Genomic DNA, 26,772 nt, shown 5'->3' with positions numbered 1-26,772 from the left:
AATAAAAGGCGAAACAATCTTTAAGGTAGGGACCGGGGAGGTTGTTTCTGTTGGGGTTGATGCCCTAAAGTCTCGTGTCCTTTAGTTTGTAAACAGTTTGTACGAATGCTTGTGATGTATAATATTTGATATTTTACTTCACTTCTTGATTTTTATCATCTGAATGTTTTATTTGCTTTACTACAAACCAATAAACTAAAATCCCCGGTTATCTTTATGTAACTTAAGCATGTATGTGGTGACATACAAGTGAATCATATCTTAAGTGATAACCAAAATGGTCTATAGTATATGGATATAGGAGGGAAATCTTATCCTGGTAATGCTACGGATGCAGCCCGCTTTGTGGAATGGTTACAAGTGTTGTAACTTGTCACAGATGGTTTGATCCTGATCATTCATGTAGGTGACATGCAAGCGGGGGCATCATTTGCAAAGAGTTTATATAAGACCTGACCACGAAGTGTTAACGTCTCGTTATATAACATCGTTCATGATAAAGACTTCACTTCACTAGGATGACCATAGATAACATGACCTCAATCCTGAGTGAGTTGGAAACTCCTGCCATTGAGGGCGGTCCTTTGATTTTCATGGGTGCGAGTGGCCAGGTTGCCGACTCAAACCTACCACTTTGAGAGGATTTGTCTGATTTTGGGAGCTGAGAACTCAGTTACACAAGATGGAATTCACTCCTTCCCCGCAAGGGTAAGCAGTTAGATAGCTCCCTTAAGGGCTGATTCTAGGACTCGATGTGGCGCCACACACCTCTCATATGACCCGGGAGATGTTCACACATAGTTGGACTACGTTGTATTTTCATTAGAAAAATCAGTGGTACTTAAGGAGTGAGATGTAATTACATAGGCAAAATGGTAAATTGGCCCAGTTGTACTTACGAGCATCTGTGAAGGGTTATCGTACTCATGATTGGTTATATCAATGGACACAGAAATATATCTGTGGTAAGAAGAGTTCAGCTGTCGGTCTTTAGTGGAATGCCTGACATTTAATGGATGGTGGATCTTGTGGCTAAAGAGTTTAGTCAACTATCTCGTACCGTTGAAGCTTCGAGCCATAGGTTCATAAGGTCCCCATGGTAAGCTTGGATAAAAGTTGAGAATCAGTTTTGGGTCAGCTTGAAATGTTCAAATTGACAAGAGGGAGTTCGATTATATATGATATAATTGAACTGGTTAATTATATATGATGTGATTGACTAAATGTATGAGATACATTATTTTGGAGGAAATTTATATAAATATTATTTATATAAAGTAGAGGAGAAAACACTATAGTTGATATATGATATTGAGCTATAGGTTAATAATATAATATGATTATATTAATTAATTAATTAATTAGGCAGTTATGAGATAATTTGCCGAGTTTTTCTCTGAATTCGTGCGAAAGTGGGAAGTTTAATTCAATTCTTGTAACTGAAGCATAAAATGAAAATAGTTTTTATTTTGCAAGATATTCGAAAATTTGCTCATGGTGTGAAAGCCTTCGATCGCTTAGTGTTGAAAGCTTTTACGATAGCGCCTGCCTTCTTAAACGATCGCACACCCGCGTCTCTAAACAATCGCTCGTGATTATCTCAACGATCGCTTACCGTAACTAAACAATCGCTTAGCGTGCCGAGCGTAACTAAACGATCGCTTGCCTTTTGATAGGTGATCGCTTTGTATTTACTACACGATCATGTACCCCGCTCTAAACGATCAAGCACACCCGACTTACGATAGTCTTCCCTTTTCTCCCACTTGCTTGTTCGTAGTTCACGATTACTTTTCCTTCTCTCCTCTACCAATTTCATAAAAGTCCACCCTTAGGATTCTCACTCCGAGAATACTGAGGGCTTTGAGAGGTGGTGTCGTCCCTGGTTGCTTGTTGTTCGTGCGCTGCTGATCGTGTAGATGACCGTGGTGCTGCTAACCGACTGTTTGCCGGACGAGTTGGAACAGGAGGAGTTCGTTCACATTAGACCGAGTTCGATAGAAGAAAGTCTTCAACTGGTACGTTTTCTCGGTCTCTTGTTTTTATTTGTTAAAGCATGAATGCATATCTGTATATTAGAATGTATGTGCGGTCATTCTGTCACAATAAAATCGGAAAGATTCACTTCCACTTATAGACACTCTTGTTTAAGAGTTCCTTCAGTTTCAGCTAAAGCGGTAGGAGATATGAAGTTATTTATAGAAGATAGATATATTTATCTTAAAATTGTTTAATATATTCCTTCTATGAAAAGGAATCTAAAGTCTATCTCTTGTTTGCTAGAACAAAATTATTGAGTTTCTTTTGAAAATGATGAAGTATTCATCAATTCAAGAAATAACAAAATTTGTTCTATAAAATTAGAAAATAACTTGTATATATTAAAACCAACTGAGGTAAAAGCTGTTTTGAACATAGAGATGTTTAAAATTGCTGAGACTCATAAGAAAAGGAAAGTTTCTCCAAATGCCTATCTTTGGCACTTGAGACTGGGTCACATAAATCTCAACAAGATTGAGAGATTGGTTAAGAATGGTCATTTAAATAAATTAGAAGACAATTCATTACTGCCATGTGAATCTTGTCTTGAGGGTAAAATGACTAAAATATCTTTTTTTGAGAAAAGGTCTTAGAGCCAAAGAACCCTTAGAGCTCATACATTTTGACCTTTTGTGGTCCGATGAATGTTAGAGCTTGAGAAGGGTATGAATATTTCATCAGCTTCATTGATGACTATTCAAGGTATGGGCATATTTACCTAATGCACCAAAAGTCTGAAACATTTGAAAAGTTCAAAGAATATAAGGTTGAGGTTGAAAATCAATTAGGTAAAAAGATTAAAATACTTTGATCGGATCAAGGTGGTGGACATGGAATTTCAAAACTATTTGATAGAATATGGAATCCAGTTTCAACTCACAGCACTTGGCACACCTCAGCAAAATGGTGTGGCAGAAAGGAGAAATAGAACCACGTTAGACATGGTTCGATGCATGATGAGTTATGCTTAGTTACCAAATTCTTTTTGGGGACACGCATTTGAAACTGTAGTGTATATTTTGAACATGGTTCCCTTGAAAAATGTTTCTGAAACATCTTATGAGCTCTGGAGAGGACGTAAAGGAAGTTTACATCACTTTAGGATTTGGGGTTTCCCGACACACGTGTTGGTGCAAAATCCTAAAGAGTTAGAACTGTTGGGGCTGGTGCCCTAAAGTCTCGTGTCATGTAGTTTGTAAATATTTTTTGTACGAATACTTGTGATATATAATATATGATATTTACTTCACTTCTTAACTTTGGACATATAGATGTTTTATTTGCTTTACCACAAACCAATAAACTTAATATCCCTGGTTGTCTTTATGTAACTTAAGCATGTATGTAGTGACATACAAATGGATCATGTCTTAAGTGATAACCAAAACGGTCTGTAATATATGGATATAGGAGGGAAACCTTATCCTGGTAACACTACGGATGCGGCCTTCTTTGTGGAATAGTTACAAGTATTGTGACTTGTCATAGATGGTTTGATCCTGATCATTCGTGTAGGGGACATGCCAGCAGGGATGTCCTATACAAAAAGTTTGTATAAAATCTGACCACGAGGTGTTAACGTCTCGTCATATAACTTCATTCATGACAGAGACTTCACTTCACTGAAATGACCATAGGTAACACGACCTCAATCCTGAGTGAGTTAGGAACTCCTACCATTGAGGGCGGTCCTTTGATTTGCATGGGTGCGAGTGGCCAGAGCGCGACTCAAACCTACCACTTTGGGGATTCATCTGATTTGGGAGCTGGGAACTCAGCTTCACAAGATGGAATTCACTCCTTCGCCAAAGTAGGGGTAAATAGATAGATTTCTCCTTTAAGGGTTGATCCCAGGGCTTGAACGATATGGCGTCATACACCTTTTCATGGCCCGAGAGGTGTTCACACATAGTAGGACTATGTTTTATTGTTCATTAGAAGGATCAATGGTACTTAAGGAGTAAGATGTAACTATAGGGGCGAAACGGTAAATTGGCCTAACTGTACTTACGAGCATCTGTGAAGGGTCATCGTACTGATGTTGGTTATATCCAATGAACATAGAAATATATCTATGGTAAGAAGAGTTCAGCTGTCGGTCTTTAGTGGAATGCCTGACAGTTAACGGATGGTGGATATTGTGGCTAAAGAGTTTAGTCATTTATTCACGGTTGGGAGCTTCGAGCCATAGGTCCAGGTCCCCTTGGTAGCTTGGATACAAGTTGAGAATCAGTTTTTGGGTCAGTTTGAAATGTTGTTCAAATTAACAAGAGGAATTTGATTATATATGATATAATTAAATTGGTTCAATTATATGTGATATAATTGATTTGATGTATGAGATACATTAATTGGGAGAATTTGATATAAATATGATTTATATTAAATAAAGGAGAAAAGAACTATGGTTTAAATATTACATATGATGTGATATTAAAACTATAGGTTATAAATATAATATGATAAATTGGTTACTATATTTATTTATAATAATAAAACAATTATATGATAATTGTGGGTGGTTATTTGGTTTCTCCTTTAACCGTGCATGAAGTGGGAGGTTGTGTTTAGTTTTTTATAACTGAAGAATAAAATGAAAAGTGTTTTAATTTTACAAAGAGATCGCTTTATTTAGTGTTTTTACTAATCGTTTACTCACGAGAGACTACACGATAGCCCTCTAGCAAGAGACTAAACGATCCTGTATAACAAGATACTAAAAGATCGTACAGAGCGAGATTTACTAAACAATTGAGCGAGAGATTAAACGATCGGCTAGACGATTCTCACGAGAGCAAGATTTATTAAACGATCAAGCATTCTCAGTCTATGCGATAAACAAAACCTTTCTCCCACTTGCTTGGTCGTGTAGTTCGATCGTTGTCTTCCTACTTCCCTCTACCAAATTCACATAGAGCCCACACCTCCTAGATTCTCACTCCAAAAATACCAAGGTTTCCGAGTGGTTGTGTCAAAGGGTTCTTGTTCAAGGAGCAGACTATTTGTGATCTGAACGACAGTGAGAGATTTGGTAAACGATTGTAGCGACAACGAGAGGTTGTTGTTCAATTGTTCAATGAGCGCGAGAGAATTCCAGAAAAAAAGTTCTTCAAAGGTATGTCTCCCATTCCTTTTGTATTTGATCACTTAAGCATGCTGTAATTTTGTGTAAGATGCATAATTGTTCTATATGTTTGTGAATGCGTTTATTCTTTCACAATGGACTTGGAAAGATCTTGTTTCCGCTCATAGGTTCTCTTTCGTAAGAGTTCCTTCAATTAGTATCAGGGCCAGATTCTGATATTCCAAATCCATTGCTGTATAGAATTGCATTTACATTTTTGGTGGGTTTTAAGCATGTCTACATTCTGTAAAAGTGTTAAATGTGTTTGTGGATATGGATTAATTGAGTTTATGGGATGATTGCCTTTGGTTGTTGCTGTCTTTTACTATTCAAAGTTAATGGTAAGGGCCCCTTGGTTTTTTGGGCATATTAACTTGCTATCGAGTCTGTAATTCAAAGAGTTTGAGTCTGTTTGAGTCGCTCGTGATGAAGCTTCAAGGCATGGAGATGCGTTTTACTTCGAGGAAGAAGAAAACCAAGAGTTGGTCAGATCGTGTAAACGATAGGGGGTAAACTATCGTTGAACATGGGATACTCATTGCAAGGTAGACGCACACGCATTAAATGATCGTGTAGGCCAGCATGCTTCATCGCATAGTCAATGTTCACTCTTAATAGAGGAGCTGTAGTATGGCGAAGCACTAAGCAAGGGTGCATCGTTGACTCCATGATGGAGGCCGAGTATGTAGTGGCTTGTAATGTTGCTAAGGAGGTCGTTTGGCTCAGGAAGTTTCTGACTGATCTGGAAGTTGTTCCAAACATGTCTAGGCCCATCACCCTTTTATTGTGATAATAGTGGTGCTATGGCGAAATCCAGGGAGCTTAGGGGGCATGAGCGTGACAAACATATAGAGTGAAAGTATTATCTCATCCACGAGATTGTGCATCGAGGAGACATGATAGTCACGAAGATCACTTCAGAGCACAACGTTGCTGACCCGTTTACGAAGGCTTTCACAACTACAGTTTTTTAGGGTCACCTACAGAGCATGGGTCTACGGGACCATCCACAACTGGACTAGGGTAAATGGGAGATTTTGTACTGGGCCTTAGTGCCCTAGTTTATTGTTTTGTACTTATTTTTATCTTGTACACCCACTCGTTTTAGGACAAGTGGGAGATTGTTGGAGTTGATGCCCTAAATCTCGTAGAGTCCTGTAGTTTGTAAACATCTGTATGAAAAAACGCTTGTGATGTAATAATATGTTTCTTCACTATTTTCTATGAAAAATGGGATATTTTAGTTGCATTAACCACAAACCAATAAACTAAGATCCTTGGTTATCATTGTAACTTAAGCATGTATGTGGAGACATACAAGTGGATCATGCCTTAAGTGATAACCTAAATAGTCTGTAGTATATGGATAAAGGAGGGAAACCTTATTCTGGTGACACTACGAATACGACTCGCTTTGTAGATGTTACAAGTGTTGTAAAGTGCTACAGATGGTTTGATCCTAATCATTCATGTGGAGGCATGCGAGCGAGGGTGTCCTATAAAAAGGAGTTTGTATAAGACCAGACCACGAAATTTTTAGTCTCATTATATAACGCTGTTCATGATAGAGACTTGCATTTCACTAGGATGGCTATAGTTAACATGACCTTAATCTTGAGTGAGTTGGGAATTTCTGCCTATGAGGGCGGTCCTTTGATTTGCATGGGTGCGAGTGGCCAGATTGCCGACTCAATCCTACCACTTTGGGGATTGTCTGATTGGGGAGTTGGGAACTCAGCTACACAAGATGGATTCACTCCTTCCTCGAAACAGGGGTAAGTAGATAGATTGCTCCCTTAAGGGCTGATTCTGGGGCTTGAACGATGTGGTGCCACACACTTTGACATGGCTTGAGAAATGTTTACTCATAATAGGACTATGATGTATTGTTCATTAGAGGAATCAATGATACTTAAGGAGTTAGATGTAACTACGGGGGCAAAATGGTAAATTGACCCAACTGTACTTACGACGATCTGTGAAGAGTTATTGTACTGTTGATTGGTTATATCCAATGTACATAGAAATATATCTGTGTGAAAAGAATGCAGCTATCGGTCTTTAGTGGAGAGCTCGACAGTTAGCGGATGGTGGATTTCTTGATTAAAGAGTTTAGTTAGTTAAGTTCACTGTACTATTGGAACTTAAGCTACAGGTCTATAAGGTCCCCTTGGTAGCTCAATGGATTCAAGTTGAAATCAGTTTTTGGGTTAGTTTGAAGTGTTCAAATTAACAAGAGGGAATTTATTTTAATATTATATTAATATAATTAGTTCAATTATGTGTGATATAATTAATTTGAATGTATGAGATACATTATATTAATTAGAGGAATTTGATATAAATATGATTTATACAAATAAAGGAGAAAAGAACCATGGTTTAAATATTACATATGATGTGATATTAAAACTATAGGTTATAAATATAATATGATAAGTTGGTTATTATATTTATTTATAATAATAAAACAATTATATGATAATTGTGGGTGGTTATTTGGTTTCTCCTTTAACCGTGCATGAAATGGGAGGTTATGTTCAGTTTTTTATAACTGAAGAATAAAATGAAAAATGTTTTCATTTTTACAAAGAGATCTCTTCATTTAGTGTTTTTACTAATCGTTTACTCACGAGAGACTACACGATAACCCTATAGTGAGAAACTAAACAATTGTGTAAAGCGAAAGACTAAACGATCGTGTATAGCGAGATACTAAACGATCGTGTAGAGCGAGATTTACTAAATAATCGTGTAAACGATCAAGGGAGAGTCTAAACGATCGTGTAAATGATTGAGCGAGAGATTAAACGATCGACTAGACGATTCTCATGAAAGGAAGATTGACTAAACGATCACACATTCTCAGTCTATACGATAGACAGAACCTTTCTCCCACTTGCTTGATCGTGTAGTTCGATCATTGTCTTCTTCCTTCCCTCTACCAAATTCACATAGAGCCCACACCTCCTGGATTCTCACTCCAAGAATACCAAGGTTGCCGAGTGGTTGTGTCAAAGGGTTCTTGTTCGAGGAGTAGACTGTTCGTGATCTGAATGACAACGAGAGATTGGGTAGACGATTGTAGCGACATCGAGAGGTTATTGTTCAATTGTTCAGCGAGAGCGAGAGAATTCTAGAAGAAGATTTCTCCAAAGGTATGTCTCTCATTCATTTTGTATTTGATCACTTAAGCATATTGTAATTTTAGGTAAGATGCATAACTGTTCTGTATGTTTGTGAATGTCTTTATTCTTTCACAATGAACTTGGAAAGATCTTGCTTCCGCTTATAGTTTCTCTTTCATAAGAGTTCATTCAGGACTGCCGTTAAGAACATTCTCAAGTATCTTCGGAGAACGAGAAATTACATGCTTGTTTATGGTGCTGAGGATCTGATCCTTACTAGATACATTGATTTTGACTTTCAGATCGATATAGATTTAGGGAAATAAACTTTGGGGTCAATATTCACTCTAAATGGAGGAACAGTAGTGTAGAGAAATATCAAGCAAAGTTGTATTACTGACTCCACAATGGAAGCTAAGTATGTAGCTGCAAATGAAGCCGCAAAAGAAGAAGTATGGCTCACAAAGTTCCTGACTGACCTGGAAGTAGTTCGAATATGCACCTGCCTGTCACCCTCTATTGTGACAACAATGGTGCAATTGCAAATTCAAAGGAACATCGAAGCCATAAACGAAGAAATCACATCGAGCAGAAGTACCATCTCATCACGAAGATTGTCCACAGAGGAGACGTGATCCTCACGCAGATTGCCTCACAAGACAACCTAGCTGACCCATTTACGGAGGCTCTCTAGGCTAAAGTGTTCGAGGGTCACTTAGTAGGACTAGGTCTACAAGATACTTATAACTAGGGAAAATGAAAGAATTTATGGGTATCTGATGCCCTAGTTTATTGTATTTATTCTTTTGTATTCATTCTCTCATTGTAACTCAATATTGTATATATTTGTATATATTTATCAACTGAAGTTTTAGTCCAAGTGGGAGTATTGTTGGGTGATATGTCCTAAAACTCGCAGTTTGTAAAGTTAAACATATTCTATTATCAATAAAGATGTTATTCAACTTTTCTTTAATAAAGTTGTTATTGAATCTATTAATTGCATTCATAAAGTCTGAATCCAATAAACTAAGATCCATGACTATTATATGAATAGTTGAACTTTATGTAGAGACATAGAGATGAATCAAGTTCGAGTAAATAGCCAAAATGGTCTATAGTATATGATTAAGGTTGGGTACCTTATTCTGGTAACACTATTGGATGCAGCCTACTTACAAGTTGTTGTAAAGATACTACAAATGAAGTGATCCAGATTTGTTCATGTATTGACATGAGAAGTGGGAGCATCCTATACAATGAGTTTGTATAAGATCGGACCAAGAAATAAGTCACTCTTACTTTAGTTGTTTATTGTTTAAGATTGGCTATTTCGCTTAGATGACCTAGGTAACTCGATCTTAATCCTGAGCTAACTATGAACTCCTGTTTATTCGCGATTATCCTTAGATTTTCATAGGTGAGGGTTAGTTTAATAGTGCCGGCTCAATAAGCCTCCCATTTCAGGGGTAAGACCGGATAGATAGCTGGGAACATAGGGTGCAAGACGGAATTCACGCCTACCCGATTTAGGGATAGAAGAAAGGTTGTTCTCTTAAGTACTGAATACAAGTCTCGAACAAGGGACCCCACCCTCTCACTAGCCCAAGAGGGATCCGGTTAATTGGATTATAAACCAATTGTTCATTAGAAGATCAGTGGGAACTTAAGGAATAAAACGTAATACGAGGTTAAAACAACAGATTGACTCAGCCGTTATTATGATCAACCTGTGAAGGGTCGACTTACTGGTTATGGTTAAATCATGTGGATACAAATATGTCTACAGTGAGGAGAGTGCAACTATCGAGCTATAGTTGTGTGACTTGATAGTTAACGAATACTGATTAATTCAGTCTAAAGAGTTTAGCCAATTAATCTTAATCGTTGGAGCTCATGATCTGTAGGTTCATAAGGTCCCTCTACTAGCTCTAAAACATGAACACCTTGAATTATTAAATTGAGTGAATTTGGAATGATATCAATTTGAATTGTTTAAATTGAATTTCAATTTGAAAATGTTCAAATTGAAATTAGGGTTTTTGAGTTTGAATTAGTTCAAACTCAAATTAGGGTTTGCATAATTATATACAATATAATTAAAGTTTAATTTGTTAAAATTAAACGAAAGTGGAGAGTTTATTATATTTAAATATTGATTTAGATATTAATTACATGAATAGGATTCATGTTTAAAATTTAGTATGTGATTAATTTGATATTTGATATTAAATTGATTAATTAATTAAATATGTTTAATTAATTAAAAATCAAATTAATTTCCAATTTTAAATTTCAATTTGAGAAATTGAAAATTGAAAAATAATTTTTTAATTATGAATTAATCAAATTCTATTTAATTAATTTTAGAATTAATTATGGAAATTAATTTTGAAAATGGAAAAATAGGAGAAAGTGGGTTATTCCCACTTTTGTCTAAACATGAGGAATCACATAATTCCACTACAATTTTGAAGTAGTTGTTGGCTTCTATGTTGGAGTTAGTGGTTGCATGCTAAGGGTAATTAAAACTTGAAGGAACTCTTATACAAGAGTACCTTTGAGCGGAAGCGAATCGTTCCAAATACACTGTGATAGAATTTCCACATTTACAATCTAACAGACAAGATATGCATCATACAACAAATTACCAGCATGCTTTTAAATCAAATTACAAGAGAACAAGAAAACATACCAGTTGAAGAACCCTTTTTCGCCTTAGTATTTGTTTTCTCGAATAGGGACTGCTCCTCTCGCTCTTGCTGGAACGTCCAAGCAATTGTTCACCAACACCCGATCGTCTACTCACGAACGACCTCCACACGAACATAAGAATGGGGATGACACCACCACTTGAAACCCTCGATATTCTCGGTGTGAGAATCAAAAGAGTGGGCTCTATTGAAATTTGGTAGAAGGAAGGAGGAAAGAAGATCGTATACAACGACCAAGCAAGTGGGAGAAGGGCAGGGTCTATCGTATAGACAATGCTTGATCATTTAGAAGAAAGTATATGATCGTGTAGGAAATAGGCAGCGATCGTATAGTCGATCGTTTAGTAATCGCTCGGGCGCTAGACGATTGTTTAGAAAAACTTATGTGATCGTTTAAAAAGCAGCGCGCGTGTATACAATCGATAAGCAACTTTGAGCTATCATATAGGCTCTCGGTTTACTAAGCGATAGACAGTATACACTTTACCTGAGCGAATGATTGATTATTTGCAAAATGAAAATGATTTTTATTTTATTCTTCAGTTACAAAAAAAAAACTGAATGAAACCTCTTACTAACACACAATTATAGAGAAAACGCGACACAATTATCCTATAATTGTCCAATTAAAAATAATAAATATAATCATATTATATTCATTAACCTATAGTTTAATATAACATATAAACCATAGTATTTTCTCCTCCACTAGATATAAATCATATTTATATCTATTTTTCTCCAATTAATGTATCTCATACATAAAGTCAATCATATTATATATAATTATCCAGTTCAATCATATCATATATAATCGAACTCCCTATTGTCAATTTGAACATTTCAAACTAACCCAAAAACTGATTCTCAAATTGAATCCATTGAGCTACCAAGGGGACCTTATGGACCTATGGTTCGAAGCTCCAATGGTACGTGAATAGCTGACTAAACTCTTTAGCCACGAGATCCACCATCTGTTAACTGCCAGCATTCCACTAAAGACCAACAGCTGAACTCTTCTTACCACAGATATATTTCTGTGTCCATCGGATATAACTAATCAATAGTACGATGATCTTTCACAGATGCTCGTAAGTACAGTTAGGCCAATTTACCATTTTGCCCCTGTAGTTACATCTAATTCTTAAATACTACTGATCCCTCTAATGAACAAAACAACTAGTCCTATTATGTGTGGACACCTCTCGAGCCATGAGAAAGTGTGTTGTGCCACATTCGTTCAATCCTCGAGATCAACCCTTAAGGGAGCAATCTATCTACATACCTGTGCTTCGGGGAAGGAGTGAATTCCATCTGTGTAGCTAAGTTCCCAACTCCCAAATCAGACGAATCCCCAAAGTGATAGGTTTGAGTCGGCGATCGACCACTTGCACCCATGCAAATCAAAGAACCGCCCTCAAAGGATTGTTCCCAACTCACTTAGGATTGAGGTTATGTTACCTATGGTCATCCTAGTGAAGTTAAGTCTCTGTCATAAACGATGTTTATAATGAGACGTTAACACTTCGTGGTCAAGTCTTATACAAACAGGATGCCCCATTCACATGTCCTCACATGAATGATCAGGTTCAGACCATCCTGTAACAAGTCATAACACTTGTAATTATTCTACAAAGCAGGCCACATCTGTAGCGTTACTAGGATAAGGTTTTCCTCAATATCCATATACTACAGACCATTTTGGTTATCACTTAAGACATGTCACTTGTATGTCTCCACATACATGCTTAAGTTACATAATGACAACCATGGATTTTAGTTTATTGGTTTGTGGTAAAGCAAATAAAAATCCAATGTTCAAAGACAAATAGTGAAGAAAATATCATATATTATACATCACAAGGTTTGTTCAAAACTGTTATACAAACTACAAGATACGAGAGTTTAGGGCATCATCCCCAACAAAACTCTCATGAGTTGAAGGAGAGATGAGAAAAAATTGAAGCTGAAGTTGCAGAAAATTGTTCACGTGAAAGCTTCATTTCTTCTTCTCTTAAACCCACAAAAAAACTGACCAAATTCACTCAAATCTAAGTTCCACCACTCAAATTCAAGGCTGAGAATGTAGAGAAGACCTCTTGTGGTTCACAGACTGATTTGGAGTTGAATTTGAGTGAAGAGCAACTTGGAATTTGAAGAATTCATCAAGAGGTATGTAACATGAAATCCACTTGTGATTTTCTGAAAATGCATGCTTTAAAACTCAAATGAAATGTAATTAGAGTGCTTATTGATTCTTTTTGTCCGTTCATGATAATGTATCCCTTCAAATTCAGTTTCGGCATTTTATTTATATCTAATTGTAAATTTCCAACAAGTGGTATCAAAGCATTTTGGGGATTATCAGAGGCAAGAGGTTTCGAGGGAATTATCAAATTTGATGGGAAAAATTTTGGTTATTGGAAGATGCACGTTACGGATTTCTTGACTTACAAGAACTTGCATAATGCATTAAAGGAGAGACCGAAAGGAATTTCAGATGAAGATTGGGAGAACTTGAATGAAGAAGCAGCTGCAATCATCAGGATGTGTTTTTCAATGAACGTTGCTAGTCTTGTAGCCGATGAGACTAATGCAGAGAAGTTGATGGAAGCGTTTACAAATAGGTATGAGAAACCACCTACCAATAGTAAGACTTATCTTCTTAAGAAGTATTTCAATATGTAAATGGCTGAGAATGCTTTTGTAAATTCCTATATTAATGAGGTTACCACTTTAATTAATCAGTTAAAATATGTTAAGATAGAATTTACTGATGAGGTGTATGCTATTCAATTATTGATGTCTTTACCTAATAGTTGGGAGACCATGAAAACTACAATGTCTATTTCAATTGGGAATAATACATTAGGAGTTTGTGATTTAGCTATATCTGAAGAAATTCGAATGTAGGTTTAGTTTTAGCAGTGACTAAAGGTAAAGACAAAATAGACTCTAAAAATGACGGGTCGAGTAGTAGTAATAGAAAGTGGAAGAATAGGAATAAAGAGATCGAGTGTTGTCGCAAGAAATGTCACTTTAAAAATCAGTGTAGCAAATTAGAAGAGGATCAAAAAAGAAAAAAAAGATGTAAATTTGGTTGAAACTGAAGAAAAATTGATAAGTCAGGTACAAGCTAATGAAGAAATAATCAGTGATGTTTATGCTTGTGTTGAGAGTAACACAGAAAATAACAGTCACTCATCTGAATGGACAATTGATAGTGCAGCTTCAACATACAAAGCTTTAGACAGAAGTCTATTTACATCTTTCACATCAAGACATCATCGTCTAGTGAGAATGGGGATTGGAAGATCTCTTGGTGGGATTGGGAACATTAATCTAAAGACAGCGTTTGGAGAAAATTTAGTACTACGAGATGTCAGATTTGTACCTAAGATGAAAATAAATCTCATCTCTATTAGCAAATTGGATGATGAGGATTACAGGTATAAGTTTGACAGTCGCCAGTGTAAACTCATGTCAGGATCCCAGATAGTGGTAGTAGGCCACGAAAATTCCACACTATACGTATGTTGGTTTAGTGTATTCAAAGGATCAGAGAGACAGTCGATGTCAGTTAAAATTGTAGATGGCAGGTGCAGAGGTACAGTTGAGTCAGCAGTAATGATAGCCAGTGTTGATTAGTCAGATCAAGGCCCATTAGTTCAAAAGCAATTGGAAAGTCTGAGAGAGGGAGTTGATGGCTATCATGAAACCCCAATTGTCAGACAGTCAAATGAATTGATGAAGTCGCAGAAGTGAATAAGGGCATCAAAGTGGAAGACTAAAGTAGTTGCTAAGGTCAAGGATAAAGTCTCCAACTTGACAATAGGTTTGAAGGAAGAAGTCAAACCATTTACAGAATGTGTCTTCTTCAAGAACGGGTGTTCAGGATTGAAGAAGATGTCAGTTGGTACCACTTAGCTGAAGTGAAAGTACATGACTATCTTTTATGTCTGGGGGTTAGTTCCACATAGCTTGCTCATACCTCAGGGCAAGAACAGATGAGCTATAGTTATTTTCTGATGATTTCCTAGTTTGTTACTTTGTTGATTTTATAGGTTTTATGTTGAACCTTGGAGTTTGCCAAGAAGATTAGAGATAATAGTTGTAGTGAGAGTTGAGTCTTGGAGTTTGTCAAGATGGTGAGTTTTTTGTTGCAATGGGAGTAAGATCGTCGTTTTGTCTTCAAGTAGAAGAATGTTGGGATTGTGGAACCAAAACTCTATAGAAGTACACATGATGAAGTGGAAATATATATATATATATATTAAAAAAGGAAAAAATATGGCTGCCGTGGGTTGTTTGTTTTCTTTTTCCTTTGGACTTTGACCCATTTAGGCCTTTTTTAAGGTTATTTACACCTATATATTTATATGTTTATGGTGGCCGAAGAAAACGACGGCAAATAAAAAGAAAGGAAGTGACGGTCGAAAAAAAAAGGGAGCAGACGTGAGCTTGTTCGGCGGAAGAAAATTTCTTAATTTTGAAGAATCTCTTCTTTGTTTATTCGGTTGGTAAGTCAGCGAGAAGAAAACTATGTAGTTTGTGTTGGGTTATTTGAAAGAGTTTTTGTAGCGAATTTCAAATTTGGGACGAACCAGTATATTTTTGGTATTGTTCTCTTTTTCTTTACTCTTAATTATTTTGATAATTTTATGAATATAAATCTTTTTGGCTTTAATGAAGTGGAAATTTTAAATATAATCCAGTTTCTGCATTTTATTTATATCTAATTGTAAATTCCTAATAATAACAACATTCAAATTATGCTTCAGGCATATATACCTATATTTATTAATTTCAAAACTCGAGAAAAAGACCTTCTAACTCATTTAATAAATGAGTAAGAAAAAAAGTACAAACTTCATTAATTTAGTGCGTCATATTTCAAATTTAATTCATATTTGGTCGGTTGGCAAGGTTAGAAGACTCGAGATGCATCTATAACATTGTTCAACACGATAACTTTTTGATACAAATCTTTCTCGAACAGGATATCCTCCAATTTATTAGAGGACATTGGATGTATTAAGTTTTTTTTCTGGTGTTGTAATATACTTTCTCTTAAAGAAAAAAAAAAAAGTACTTTGGTTCTCATTCTTGGACTAAAAGCTAATTAAATGAGCATTTGCTTTTTTATTGTTACTTTAATTACAAATTTCTGACACCATACACCATTTGTGTAGATGTAGTACATATATACTCGTTGAACATCATTGATTTAGTTAAGCTTTAAATTACTATATTTATAATGATCTTTTCAATTTCAATACCCAAGGTCATAAGGGTAATGTCCTTTGCTCATGCACAGATCTAAATAACAAAAACCTGCACACTAGGTTAATTACATTCCAAACAGATCATAATATTTTCTGAACAAGTAAAAATTTGTTTAAAATGTCATTTCTTTAATTAACTATGGCGTAAAAAACTTACAACCTAGTTAATTTTATGCATGCTGTGTACCAAATAATAAAATGGAAAGCTAAATATCAAATCCCAAGAGAGATAAGTTTTCTTAAAAACTTTGGGACCAAGGTAACAACAAATAATTGTGATGTGAACAGTAATGAAAGAAGCCGATTCATAATTGTTTCAACCTAGGAGCATATTGTTTTGAGAATTGTGCCTTAATGCCTCTTAATTAATGTGGTTATTTAATAAATATTTATTTATTTTTATTTGTAATGTATTATATTTTTCGTTGTTGTACAAATTCAAAGTTATTGGTGTAATTTTGAACCGTATGTAATTGATATAGGTTGAATCATAAAAAGAAAAAAAAAATCAAATTGGGTATAATATAGTATATGAATATGATAATGTGTTGATAATCCTCCCTTGGATGAGTTACTTAGCCTTAAAAATCTAATCTCTCAAATGAAAAATATTTATTTAATATCTTATGCTATAGCTTTATGTGTGATTCTATATAAAAAGAAGAAACATGTGTTCTTAATCTTGATTAATGAAAGAAAAATATTTATATACATCTCAGGAATCATCTATCTTTGTGACTCTCATCAAATTGTTCAATCATAATTTGTCATGTGAAAATTTTACTTTTTATATTTTTTAGATGTAAATGAGAAAAATGATGTAAAAAAATAGGTGATATTAAGATATACCTAAATATTACTACGAGTGAAATAAGTCAAAGTAAGTGTTGCTGAATTTTTTATATTTTTCATGTAATTTTCTGGTCTCATAGATGGGGGAGAAGAAAATAGAGACTGAGTGCCACGTGTTGCAGTCTTGGTTGGCTTTAAAATTAAACAATTTAAATTATAATAATATTTGGTGCAGTCGGTCGCAAGGAGATGGGGAGACAGCATGCCACGTGTCTCCCTTTCAATGGATGAAAATAAAATTATGTATATATATATATATATATATATATTAAGATTACCAACGGTAATGAGCATTAAATGCTCTCTAATGGTTTTTTTTGTTTATTTGTTTATAAATCTTTAAAAAAATGTTGACGTCATGTCAACTATGTGATCCATCTGTTGGTCGCTTGCCACGTATCTTATTTCTGTCACATCATCAATACGAGTATTTTTTTAAAAAACACATTTAGTTTGAATTCTAAGTGATTCAAATAGCTTTAGACTTTTTGTTTCGAGTTCTAAGTAATAAATTCTTTAAAATATTAAAAGTTTTAGTAAATTATTTCAGATTTTTTATCATGAAAATATTAAGAGTAAGAAAATCCAACAATATTAATACACTAAGTACATCCTATTTCAAAAAAAAATTAAATGGTCTATATATATAGATAAAATTAATATTTCTCTCTTAATTGAATTATTCAACTTTAAACGTTTAAGTTATTGAGTGAAGAATGTGTTTCGTGTCATGTTCTATAACATTATAAGTGATTTTAAATAAAAACAACAAACATGTATTTTGGCTTTGATTAGTGAAATAAAGTAAAATAAGTGTTAAAAGTTTTACATTTTTTGTTATTCTTATGTTTTATGTTAAATCTAGAAATATTATTATTTTTTTAAGAAGTCAATTTTTTTATTAAAAAAAAATGGCACTTAATAATCACTATACTTAGGCCAACCTGATAACTCAATTGATATATATTTCTATTATTAATCTTGAGGTCAAAGTTTTAATCCCTCACTCTACATGGTGTAGGAAAAAAAACACAATAAAAAATTTATCTTAGAATTGAGATTGAATTTAATGTATTTTGTAATTTCTCTTCCATATGTCTACTTGAGTAAAACTATTAGCCTTGTAACTCATTCATCAACATCCTTCAAAATTGGATCACCCTCAAATTTAATTTTATAATGAAAAAAATTATTTTTTTAGTAAAGCAATTAAAAGAAAGAAAATCTCAAATAGAAAGGAAATAAAAGCAAATAGCAGAATCCACCTATGGATGATAGGGGTGTACATAGTCCGAGTTGAACCGGATTAGAAGATTTTTGTGGACCAACTAAGAAAATTTTAGGTTGACTAATAATGAACCCTATTAATTTTTTTGGAGGACAACCCAACCCAAAATTTTTCGGATTGGGCCGGGTTGGGTCACCGGTTCTTTTTTTCTTTTAATTTGACTATTTTCTTAACTATATATATATATATATACATATTCGGGTCAGGTCGGGTTGACCCGACCCTGAAATAGAGTAATCCGAGACCCAACTCGAATTTAATATTTTTTTTAAACAAAAACCCAATCCAATCCAACCCTTGCGATTTGGGTTGGGTAGTCCGGGTTGGTCGAGTTACTGGGTTTTTTGAACACCCGTTATGGAGGATAATCTTCAAGCCACACATCTAAACACTGATACATGTGGGCATGAAAAGCTAAAACATGAGCAACTGAGTTACATCACTAGTTTGCCCATCACACAACAAAGACAAAAGCAGTCAAAATGGATCTTTCGAATCACATCTTAATCAATCGATTTAAACCATGGTAGTGAAATATAATTATTTTCACTTGATTCCATTTGCCATAACTCAAAATTCACTATATATATATATATATATATAAACCGTTTGTGACCTAGATTTGTAGATTGTTTTCAAATATAGGAAATTAAGTTAACTTATTTACAAATATAATAAAATGTCACTATATATTGATTGACAGTGACATTTTGCTATATTTAAAAATATTTCTAGCAATTTTGTCATTTAAAACAACTAGTTAAAAGACACGTGGTTAAATTTTGTTAGAATTAAAATTTTTATGGTAGAATTTGATTATTGAACGTATATATATATATATATCATTTAGTTTGAATAATAAACATTTTACATAAGTTTAGTAATGAAAAAAATAATTATAAAACTATATGTATTTGATGTTACGTTTATCACGGTCAAATCTCTTGAAAAAAACCTAGTGATTAAGGAGAGACCCATAAGAGAGAGAAAAACAATGTCCCAAGAAATGTCTCAAGAAACAAATCTACAAAAAAAAGGAAGAAAAAAAATATAGATGACACACCTTCGATGATGATACGTTTTTGATTGTGTTACCTATCATATGATAGAATTTCGTTGGAAGAATTATTCATTTTCAAATCTTGTACGGAGTAGTTTCATTGTATGTTTTCTTTATATAAGAGGAAGATTTGTTTTAAAATGTGATAGTTACATTGTACAAAAAGAGATTCTTATTGAAAAGATGTGTTGGAGAAAGAGATGCGTGTATGGAAGGTAAAATGAGGGGCAAAATGGGGATAAAAGCCTTTTTAATATAAACATACATTACCCTAAGTTTATTCTCGTGAAATTTACCTCTTAAAGAGAAACAAAAAGTTCTTAATGTAATTATCTAATTAATACAACACCCAACCCGAATTGACCAATTAAAAAAAAAATGAAAAGAAAAATAATAATAAAAAACTCAACCGACCAATGAGAAAGCGACTTTCTTCACAAAACTGACCACCGCCGCGTACTCTTCAACCTCATGAACTACAGAAAAAACAACCAAATTTTCGTCGAGAAGATCAAAACCAGAGTCACCGGCACAGACACCGCCGCCGGTAACCGAAACTTCTCACCCACCATCTTCTTCACCAGAATCTCCACCGTCAAAGCAATTCCATGGATAACAAAGAACCACGTGGGCTCCCAGTTTGGCTTCATTCGCCCTAAATAGTAAAATATTAGTTCGTGCATCATTGCCGATACCAAAAACGTTGCCATCACCGCCGGCAATGGCGCCCACATCCGCCCGATTACCTTACTTGCGATCTTCACCGTCGGCTTGTAAACCGTCGGCTGAAGAATATTCGTCGCCATCAGATTCCATCGCCTTCCCCAAAAATCCTGAAGCGAAGTCGAGTAATACGGATCGCGAAACTGCGGCTCTAGCTCGATTCCGAGAAGATTCCGACCAAAAAACTGCGTAATGGCCAGAATAATCTCAAGGAGAAAGTAAATGTGCCAACTATAAATGAACAACAGAACTTTCGGGTGAATAAACTCAGAGTAATCGTACAATTTCACCATCAAACCGACGATTAGGGCTTTAATCGAGTAGTTGAGGAGCGATTTGGGTTTTTCGTTTAGGATTTCGGAGCGATTTTTAGGGCTCGATTTCTCCGAGGGGTTTTGAAGAATCTTGATCGGTAAGCAAGATAGGGCTAGGAATCGGCGGAGAGGGAGCGGCGGAGTGGTGGAGAGAGGGCCGTCGCCAGCGGCAAAGAGGAGTAGCTTGAAGTTTGCGAGCCAAGCGACGAAGAAGGCAGTGGCGCCGCCGAGGTGGATGGAGGTGAGTTGCAGAGGGAGGAGGAAGAAGAGGACGACGACGGGGGCGATGGCGAGGAAGCGGCCGGCGCCGGGAGAGATGAGTTTTCCGGCGGTATGGCAGTAACAGAGAGAGATACAGACGGTCAACCATACCTTGGTCAAGTTGATGATTTCTCCCTCCATTTTTTTCTCTCTCTAGTTTTGTCTCTCTCTCTAGAAATGGAAGTGAAGACGAAGGAGGTAAATTAAAATTTATAGTTTTAAATCACTTTTTTTATAATATTTTGTTTGTTTCCTTCCTTTCTCCAATGATTTTTTTTTTCTTTTTGAAAAATTATCCAATGATTATTTTAATGGCTAGAAATGAATCACGCGGAATGAATTGGAAAAGAAATATAATAAAAAAGAGTTTAAAATTGTATTTTCAAACTTATTTGCAAGTGAATTTACCACTATGTCCTGGCCTTTGCCCTTCAGTATATCTAACTATCTTCTTTTAATTTATTACCCATGTGATACACACATTTTTCTATTTTTTAAAAAAGTTATATTGATTTAAATCATTTGTTAATAAGTCAATTCAAACATTTATTTATTTTTAAATATATGAATTTATACCATCCTCTCCATTCTATTTGAAAAATGTTCATATAAAACTTATAATTGTATAAATTGTTAATCTTTCATAAATCAATTTAGATTCTTTGACAAAATTTCTTTTAAAAATTATTCTACTTTTAATTTAATTGTCAATTTTATAAAACTGAGATTTGAAGAAGTCTACACATGTTTTGAGAATTAATACATCGATGATTCTGAAAAGTAATAGTAATGTAAATGGTCTAAATTGATTGTTTTGTGAAAATTTAGAAGTTTAATTAATTCAAATTATAAGTTTCCGATAATTTTATTCTAACAAAATATGGAGAAGAGTGTAACAATATACGTACAAAATTCATGATTTAGATTGATACAAATATTAATAAAAGGTTTTAATTGATACAACCACACAACTTGATTTAGTGAGTAACCATAACTTTTTTTAAAGTTTGCTTAACCATGTGTTGCACAACCTTAGAATTAGTTTCCTATAGGAGCGTGTCACATAAACTAAATTTAGTGAACTTTTTGTATTAATTATATTAATTTAAATACTGAATTTTTATAAATATATCAATTTACTTCATTTACTACATTATGTTTGGAAAATCTTCATAGAAATTTATAATTGTATCAATTAAATTATTCAACTTTCATAAATCAACTTAGACTCTTAAACAAATTTTCTTTTAAAATTTGTCAATGAATTTACTCTAATCGTCAAGTTTAGTCAAACCAATATTTGAAGAAATCTACATCCACATTTAAGAATTAATGCATCAATAATTCTGAAAAGTAATTGTAATGAAGGGTTTAAGTTGATAAACTTATGAAAATTGAAAATTTTAATTTACTTAAATTATAACTTTCCACTCTTTTAGTCAAAGGAACTTGGGAAAAGGTCCACAAGCTAAATGGGATTATGGGAATGTTATTCTTAGCCATCATCCTTGACTTCGCCAATGTTTGCTTTATGTATACTTCTCATTGTTTAATGACTTTGAGAATTTGATAAGTTTTGAATTTTGTTTGGTTATAAGAAAATTTGTGCAACAATTGAACAAAAATAAATGAAGCTATCTAAATGAAAAAAATAATAGTATCTGTATGAGTTTTTATTTGTCAGATGGGTTATTTCTCAACTCAAGATAATTTTTAAAAAATTGATTATTCTGACAGTAAGATCGTTTTTTTGAAGGTTAAAGATATTAATGTAATTTTTGAAAGTTTTGAAGTTATTTTTGAAACAAGGTATAATAACTTCCGTCAATATATCAATGATAAGTAGGTCGGGTGCATATTGGTTGGGTTTGGGTGGGTTGGGGGGTTTTTTCAACCAACCCAAAAGGTCCGAACAAAGTCTCCAAACCAACTTTCAAAATTTGGATTAGATTGAATCAGATTGTCATGTTATTATTTTTTCCTTATTAATTTAAAATACTTAATTTATTTACAACCATAATTTAAAATTTCCATTGAAATCTCACAATTTCACATTTCAATGGCCTCAAACATCAACATCTTGATTGGGCTAGATTTCCTTTTCACCCCCAATTTTGTCCAAATTTTGGGATTTCTTGAAATTTCTCGAAATTTCGCAATTTTGAGAATGTTTCGAAAATATTCTGATTCCCTTCATTTCGATGAAATTGTGAGATTTCAAGAAAATTTCAATAAATTTCAACATTTCGAGAAAACTTCAATTTTTTTAATTAACTATGTTAGCAAAGTTTAAGTTTTTCAATCTAACTATCTTGGTTACACACAATCTTATAGTTTCACACACCAATATCATTTTAGACAAAGGATTAAAGCCTTTATTATGTGTTATTTTCTAATTTCTAACTTTTCTCAATTTTTAGCTTGATTTTCGACCCAGAACTTTCTTTTCTAAAGAGATTGAATTTGAATTGATATGTGTTTTTTTTTTCTTTAACCATCCAAAACTTTTATAATTTTCACATTCATTTCACCTCAACATATTCTTAAACTTTATATTATTTTGTGACTATTTTTCATTTAAAAATTTTTTGCTCTCGCATCTACATTTACACAGTCATTTACAATAGGCATCTAAATGTTATCTTACTTTATAGAAATGTGATTAAAAATGTTCAATTATAGTCTAATTAAACCACAATCAAAGTTTCACTAACTAATTATAACAATTTTCATTAATTTCCATAATTTTTTTCTAAAATTTTCATCGAAATCTCGAAATTGGCCTCCAAATTTTGGCAGTGAAATTTTGGTTTTTCCGTGTGAAATTTCGAGAATATTTTGAATCCCCCAATTTTGATGAAATTTTGAGATTTTGAGAAATTTTTACAGATTTGGAGAAAATTTCAATTTTTTCTAATTAATATGTCAACTCAATTCAAGTTTTTCAATTTTATAGTCCTAATTACATGCAAGTCTATAGTTTTGCACACCAATGCCATTTTCGATAAACGATTAAGCCTTTTTTATGTGCTATTTTTCTAATTTCCAAATTTTCTCAATTTTTAGCTTTACTTTTAACCAAAAGCTTTCATTTATAAATTAACTTAATTTGAAAAAAAAAACCACAAAAATAGCATATATTTATTTTTAATCTCATTCAAATTTTTTCATTAAATTTTCATATAATTTCACCTAAAAAATTGAATTGATATGATTTTTTCCTTTAACCATCCAAAAACTTTCATAATTTTCATATCATTTCACCTCAAAATATTTCTAAACTTTATATTATTTTATAATTATTTTCCATTTCTTTTTAAAATTTTTGTTCTTGCATCAACATTTACACATACATTATAATAGATATCTAAATGTTGTATGACTTTATAAAAGTTGTAATTAAAAATGGTCAATTATAGTCTAATTAAGCCACAAACAAAGTTTCATTAACTAATTATAACATTTTTCATCAATTTTCATAATTTTCCACAAAATTTCCATCGATATCAGTATTTCCATAAAATTGGAGTGATATTTTGAACCTTGTTTACAACTCATATCTAATAGAAAATCTCATAAAACTCAAATGTTAAATACCAAAATTATATGATATCTATTACAAATATTCCTAAAAGAAAAACATTAACTATATATATATATATATATAATCTAGATTGGTTGGGTAACCAAAAAAAAAATAAAAAATTATTCAACCTAAAAACAAAACCAACTCAACCCAACTCTTACTGTTTGAGTTCGGTTGTTCGGGTAGTCAGGTCATTTAGATATCCCGTAACAATAATGTTAGTCTTGATTTTTTTTTAGGATATCATTGAAACTTTTGAAAGCTATTATTTAAAAAAAAGTATAAAATTCATGAATATTTCCAATAATTTAGTTTTTATTCTTTTTGTTTTAATTTTACAATAAAAGAGAAATAGGCTTTTTATCCCTTTTTTAGGCTGACAATAACAAGAGAAACTACGACCTAACCTCTTCATCAAGAATGATGGGAGAATATTGTTGGATGGATATGACAACTCTAGAGGGTGAAAATAGGGTTTATTTAGAAACTTTCTACTAATGTGTGTCAAATTAAACAAATAAATATAATTTTGTTAATTAATAATTTAAACAAGAATTTCAAGCATATAATATCGATCCGCAATAATTAAGAGATTGACATAAAAAAATTCAAGAACAATTTCTAGCAATTAATTTTATTGTAATAAAATATATTAACAAATTAATTACAAAATTAAATAGAATAGAGATAGAGAAATTGATACCTAGAGTTTTATAGTGGTTTGACACAATTGGCCTATATCCACCTCCCAAGCTCATTTTGGGTATGTCACTTCAAACTTGATTTTTTCCGGAGCTTAGAGCCGAACCGTCATAACGTTCCTTTTACGGGCGCAAGAACAAACTTGATCATTTCCACAGTTGAGGACTAAACTGTTACAATAGCTCTTTTCAGGATCAAACACAATCTTACAAAAATTGAAAATATTAAAAAAACGCTCTCACGACTTTCTTAATAGAGTGGATTTACAATGGTTAAGTCCACACAAATCAATCCTCACAATACATAAATCTCTCTCAATAATTAGATGAAAAGAAGAAATAATGAAGTTTGGAGAGAGTAATATTGGTGGTTTTTAGAATTGTGAAAATATGTTATTGTTGTTCGAAAAATTGGAGAAAATGAAGTATTTAAAAAGGGAGGGAAAAGGTAAAAACTAAATTCAATTTGGGCCTTTAGATCATGAAAACAGAAAATCAATGGTGAAGATTTTTATTTTTTTTAATCAACTAGCGTTCGACACAAAAAAAATATATTAAATTCTTTTCTTTAAATTTCATTTTCTTTTTAAAAATCCAACAAAAAAAAAAACAGAAATCCATCATGAGTTGAAAACTAGTTGTTGACACAAACATAAAATAATATTAAATTCATTTTCTTTTTAAAACCACTCAAAAAATCAAAAGCCTACCATGTGTAATTACTTCTATGCTCCAAGTGGCACTTGTCATTACTTTTATGCTCCAAGTGACACATTTTAACTGGTTCACTTCAATTAAAAAAAAGCTATCACATCACTAGCTAGAGATTTTTCCATTAAGCTTGTTTTGGCAATATCTTTTTCATTTGAGCTCTGATTTGAGTGATTCAAATTGCGTTAAAATATTTATTGGAAACTTTACACAATAGACTATTCAAAACATTAAATTTTTTAGTGAATAATTTAGATTTATTATCATCAAAATATTAATTGATTAATCAATTAAAAGTAATTAATTTGAGATTAAAAGCCAAAAAGTCAACAATCTCCCATTTTTTATGATGATAAATAACACAAGCAAAAATAAAATCCAAATAGGTGCGTGACATGAAGTATGTACTTGAATAACAATAAATACTCATACATATTCAATTCACTTGAAAACAATGGTTGTTTCATTAATAACATGCTTTCATTTTTCTTATTACCTCTCCATCTTTTAGAATCAATAAAAAAAAGAATAATTAAGAAAAATATCATAAAGACATTAAAGTTCTTTAAAAAAAACATGAACACATAATTTTGCATTTCTTCTCTTATCAACATGTCTTCTAAGAGAAATATAACAAACAACATTGTATATTCAAAGGACATCTCAAATAATCAATAAGATAATTATATATAGAATCAATTTCACAAAATTTCTCCTCTATTGGAATCAATTGATCCCTCACCCTTAACAAGGGATAAAAAGACATTTAACACATTAACTTGAGGGTAAAAATATCAAACTAATTTTCAAATAAAATTTTTATTCCAAAGATAATTACTCCCCCTAAAAGGATAAACAATATGCATAAGAGGGGCACACATCAATCAACTGATATGATTATCTAATAGTTCGAGTACCGTTGATATAGTTAAGGCTCAATCAAAATATGGTTTTTGGGGGATTTATAATCTTTACACCAGCTTTG

General features: G+C 33.1%; 1 protein-coding gene across 1 annotated transcript; it reads right to left on the bottom strand.

Annotated features, from left to right (window-relative positions):
• Positions 1-19,958: 19,958 nt before the first annotated feature.
• On the bottom strand, positions 19,959-20,995 carry LOC120089949 (acyl-CoA--sterol O-acyltransferase 1-like). The gene has a single exon (XM_039047396.1). The coding sequence runs from the start codon at positions 20,928-20,930 to the stop codon at positions 19,968-19,970; it is 963 nt and encodes a 320-aa protein (XP_038903324.1). The 5' UTR covers positions 20,931-20,995; the 3' UTR covers positions 19,959-19,967.
• Between the last annotated feature and the right edge of the window lie 5,777 nt (positions 20,996-26,772).

This window comes from Benincasa hispida, chromosome 11, assembly GCF_009727055.1.
Source record: "Benincasa hispida cultivar B227 chromosome 11, ASM972705v1, whole genome shotgun sequence".
NCBI classification, from domain to species: Eukaryota; Viridiplantae; Streptophyta; class Magnoliopsida; order Cucurbitales; family Cucurbitaceae; genus Benincasa; species Benincasa hispida.
The sequence above is the reverse complement of the archived record's forward strand: the minus strand, read 5'-3'. Positions and strand labels throughout refer to the sequence as shown.

Coding starts and splice junctions, on each gene's coding strand:
- LOC120089949 (XM_039047396.1), bottom strand. CDS start 20,930: ATGGAGGGAGAAATCATCAACTTGACCAAGGTATGGTTGACCGTCTGT.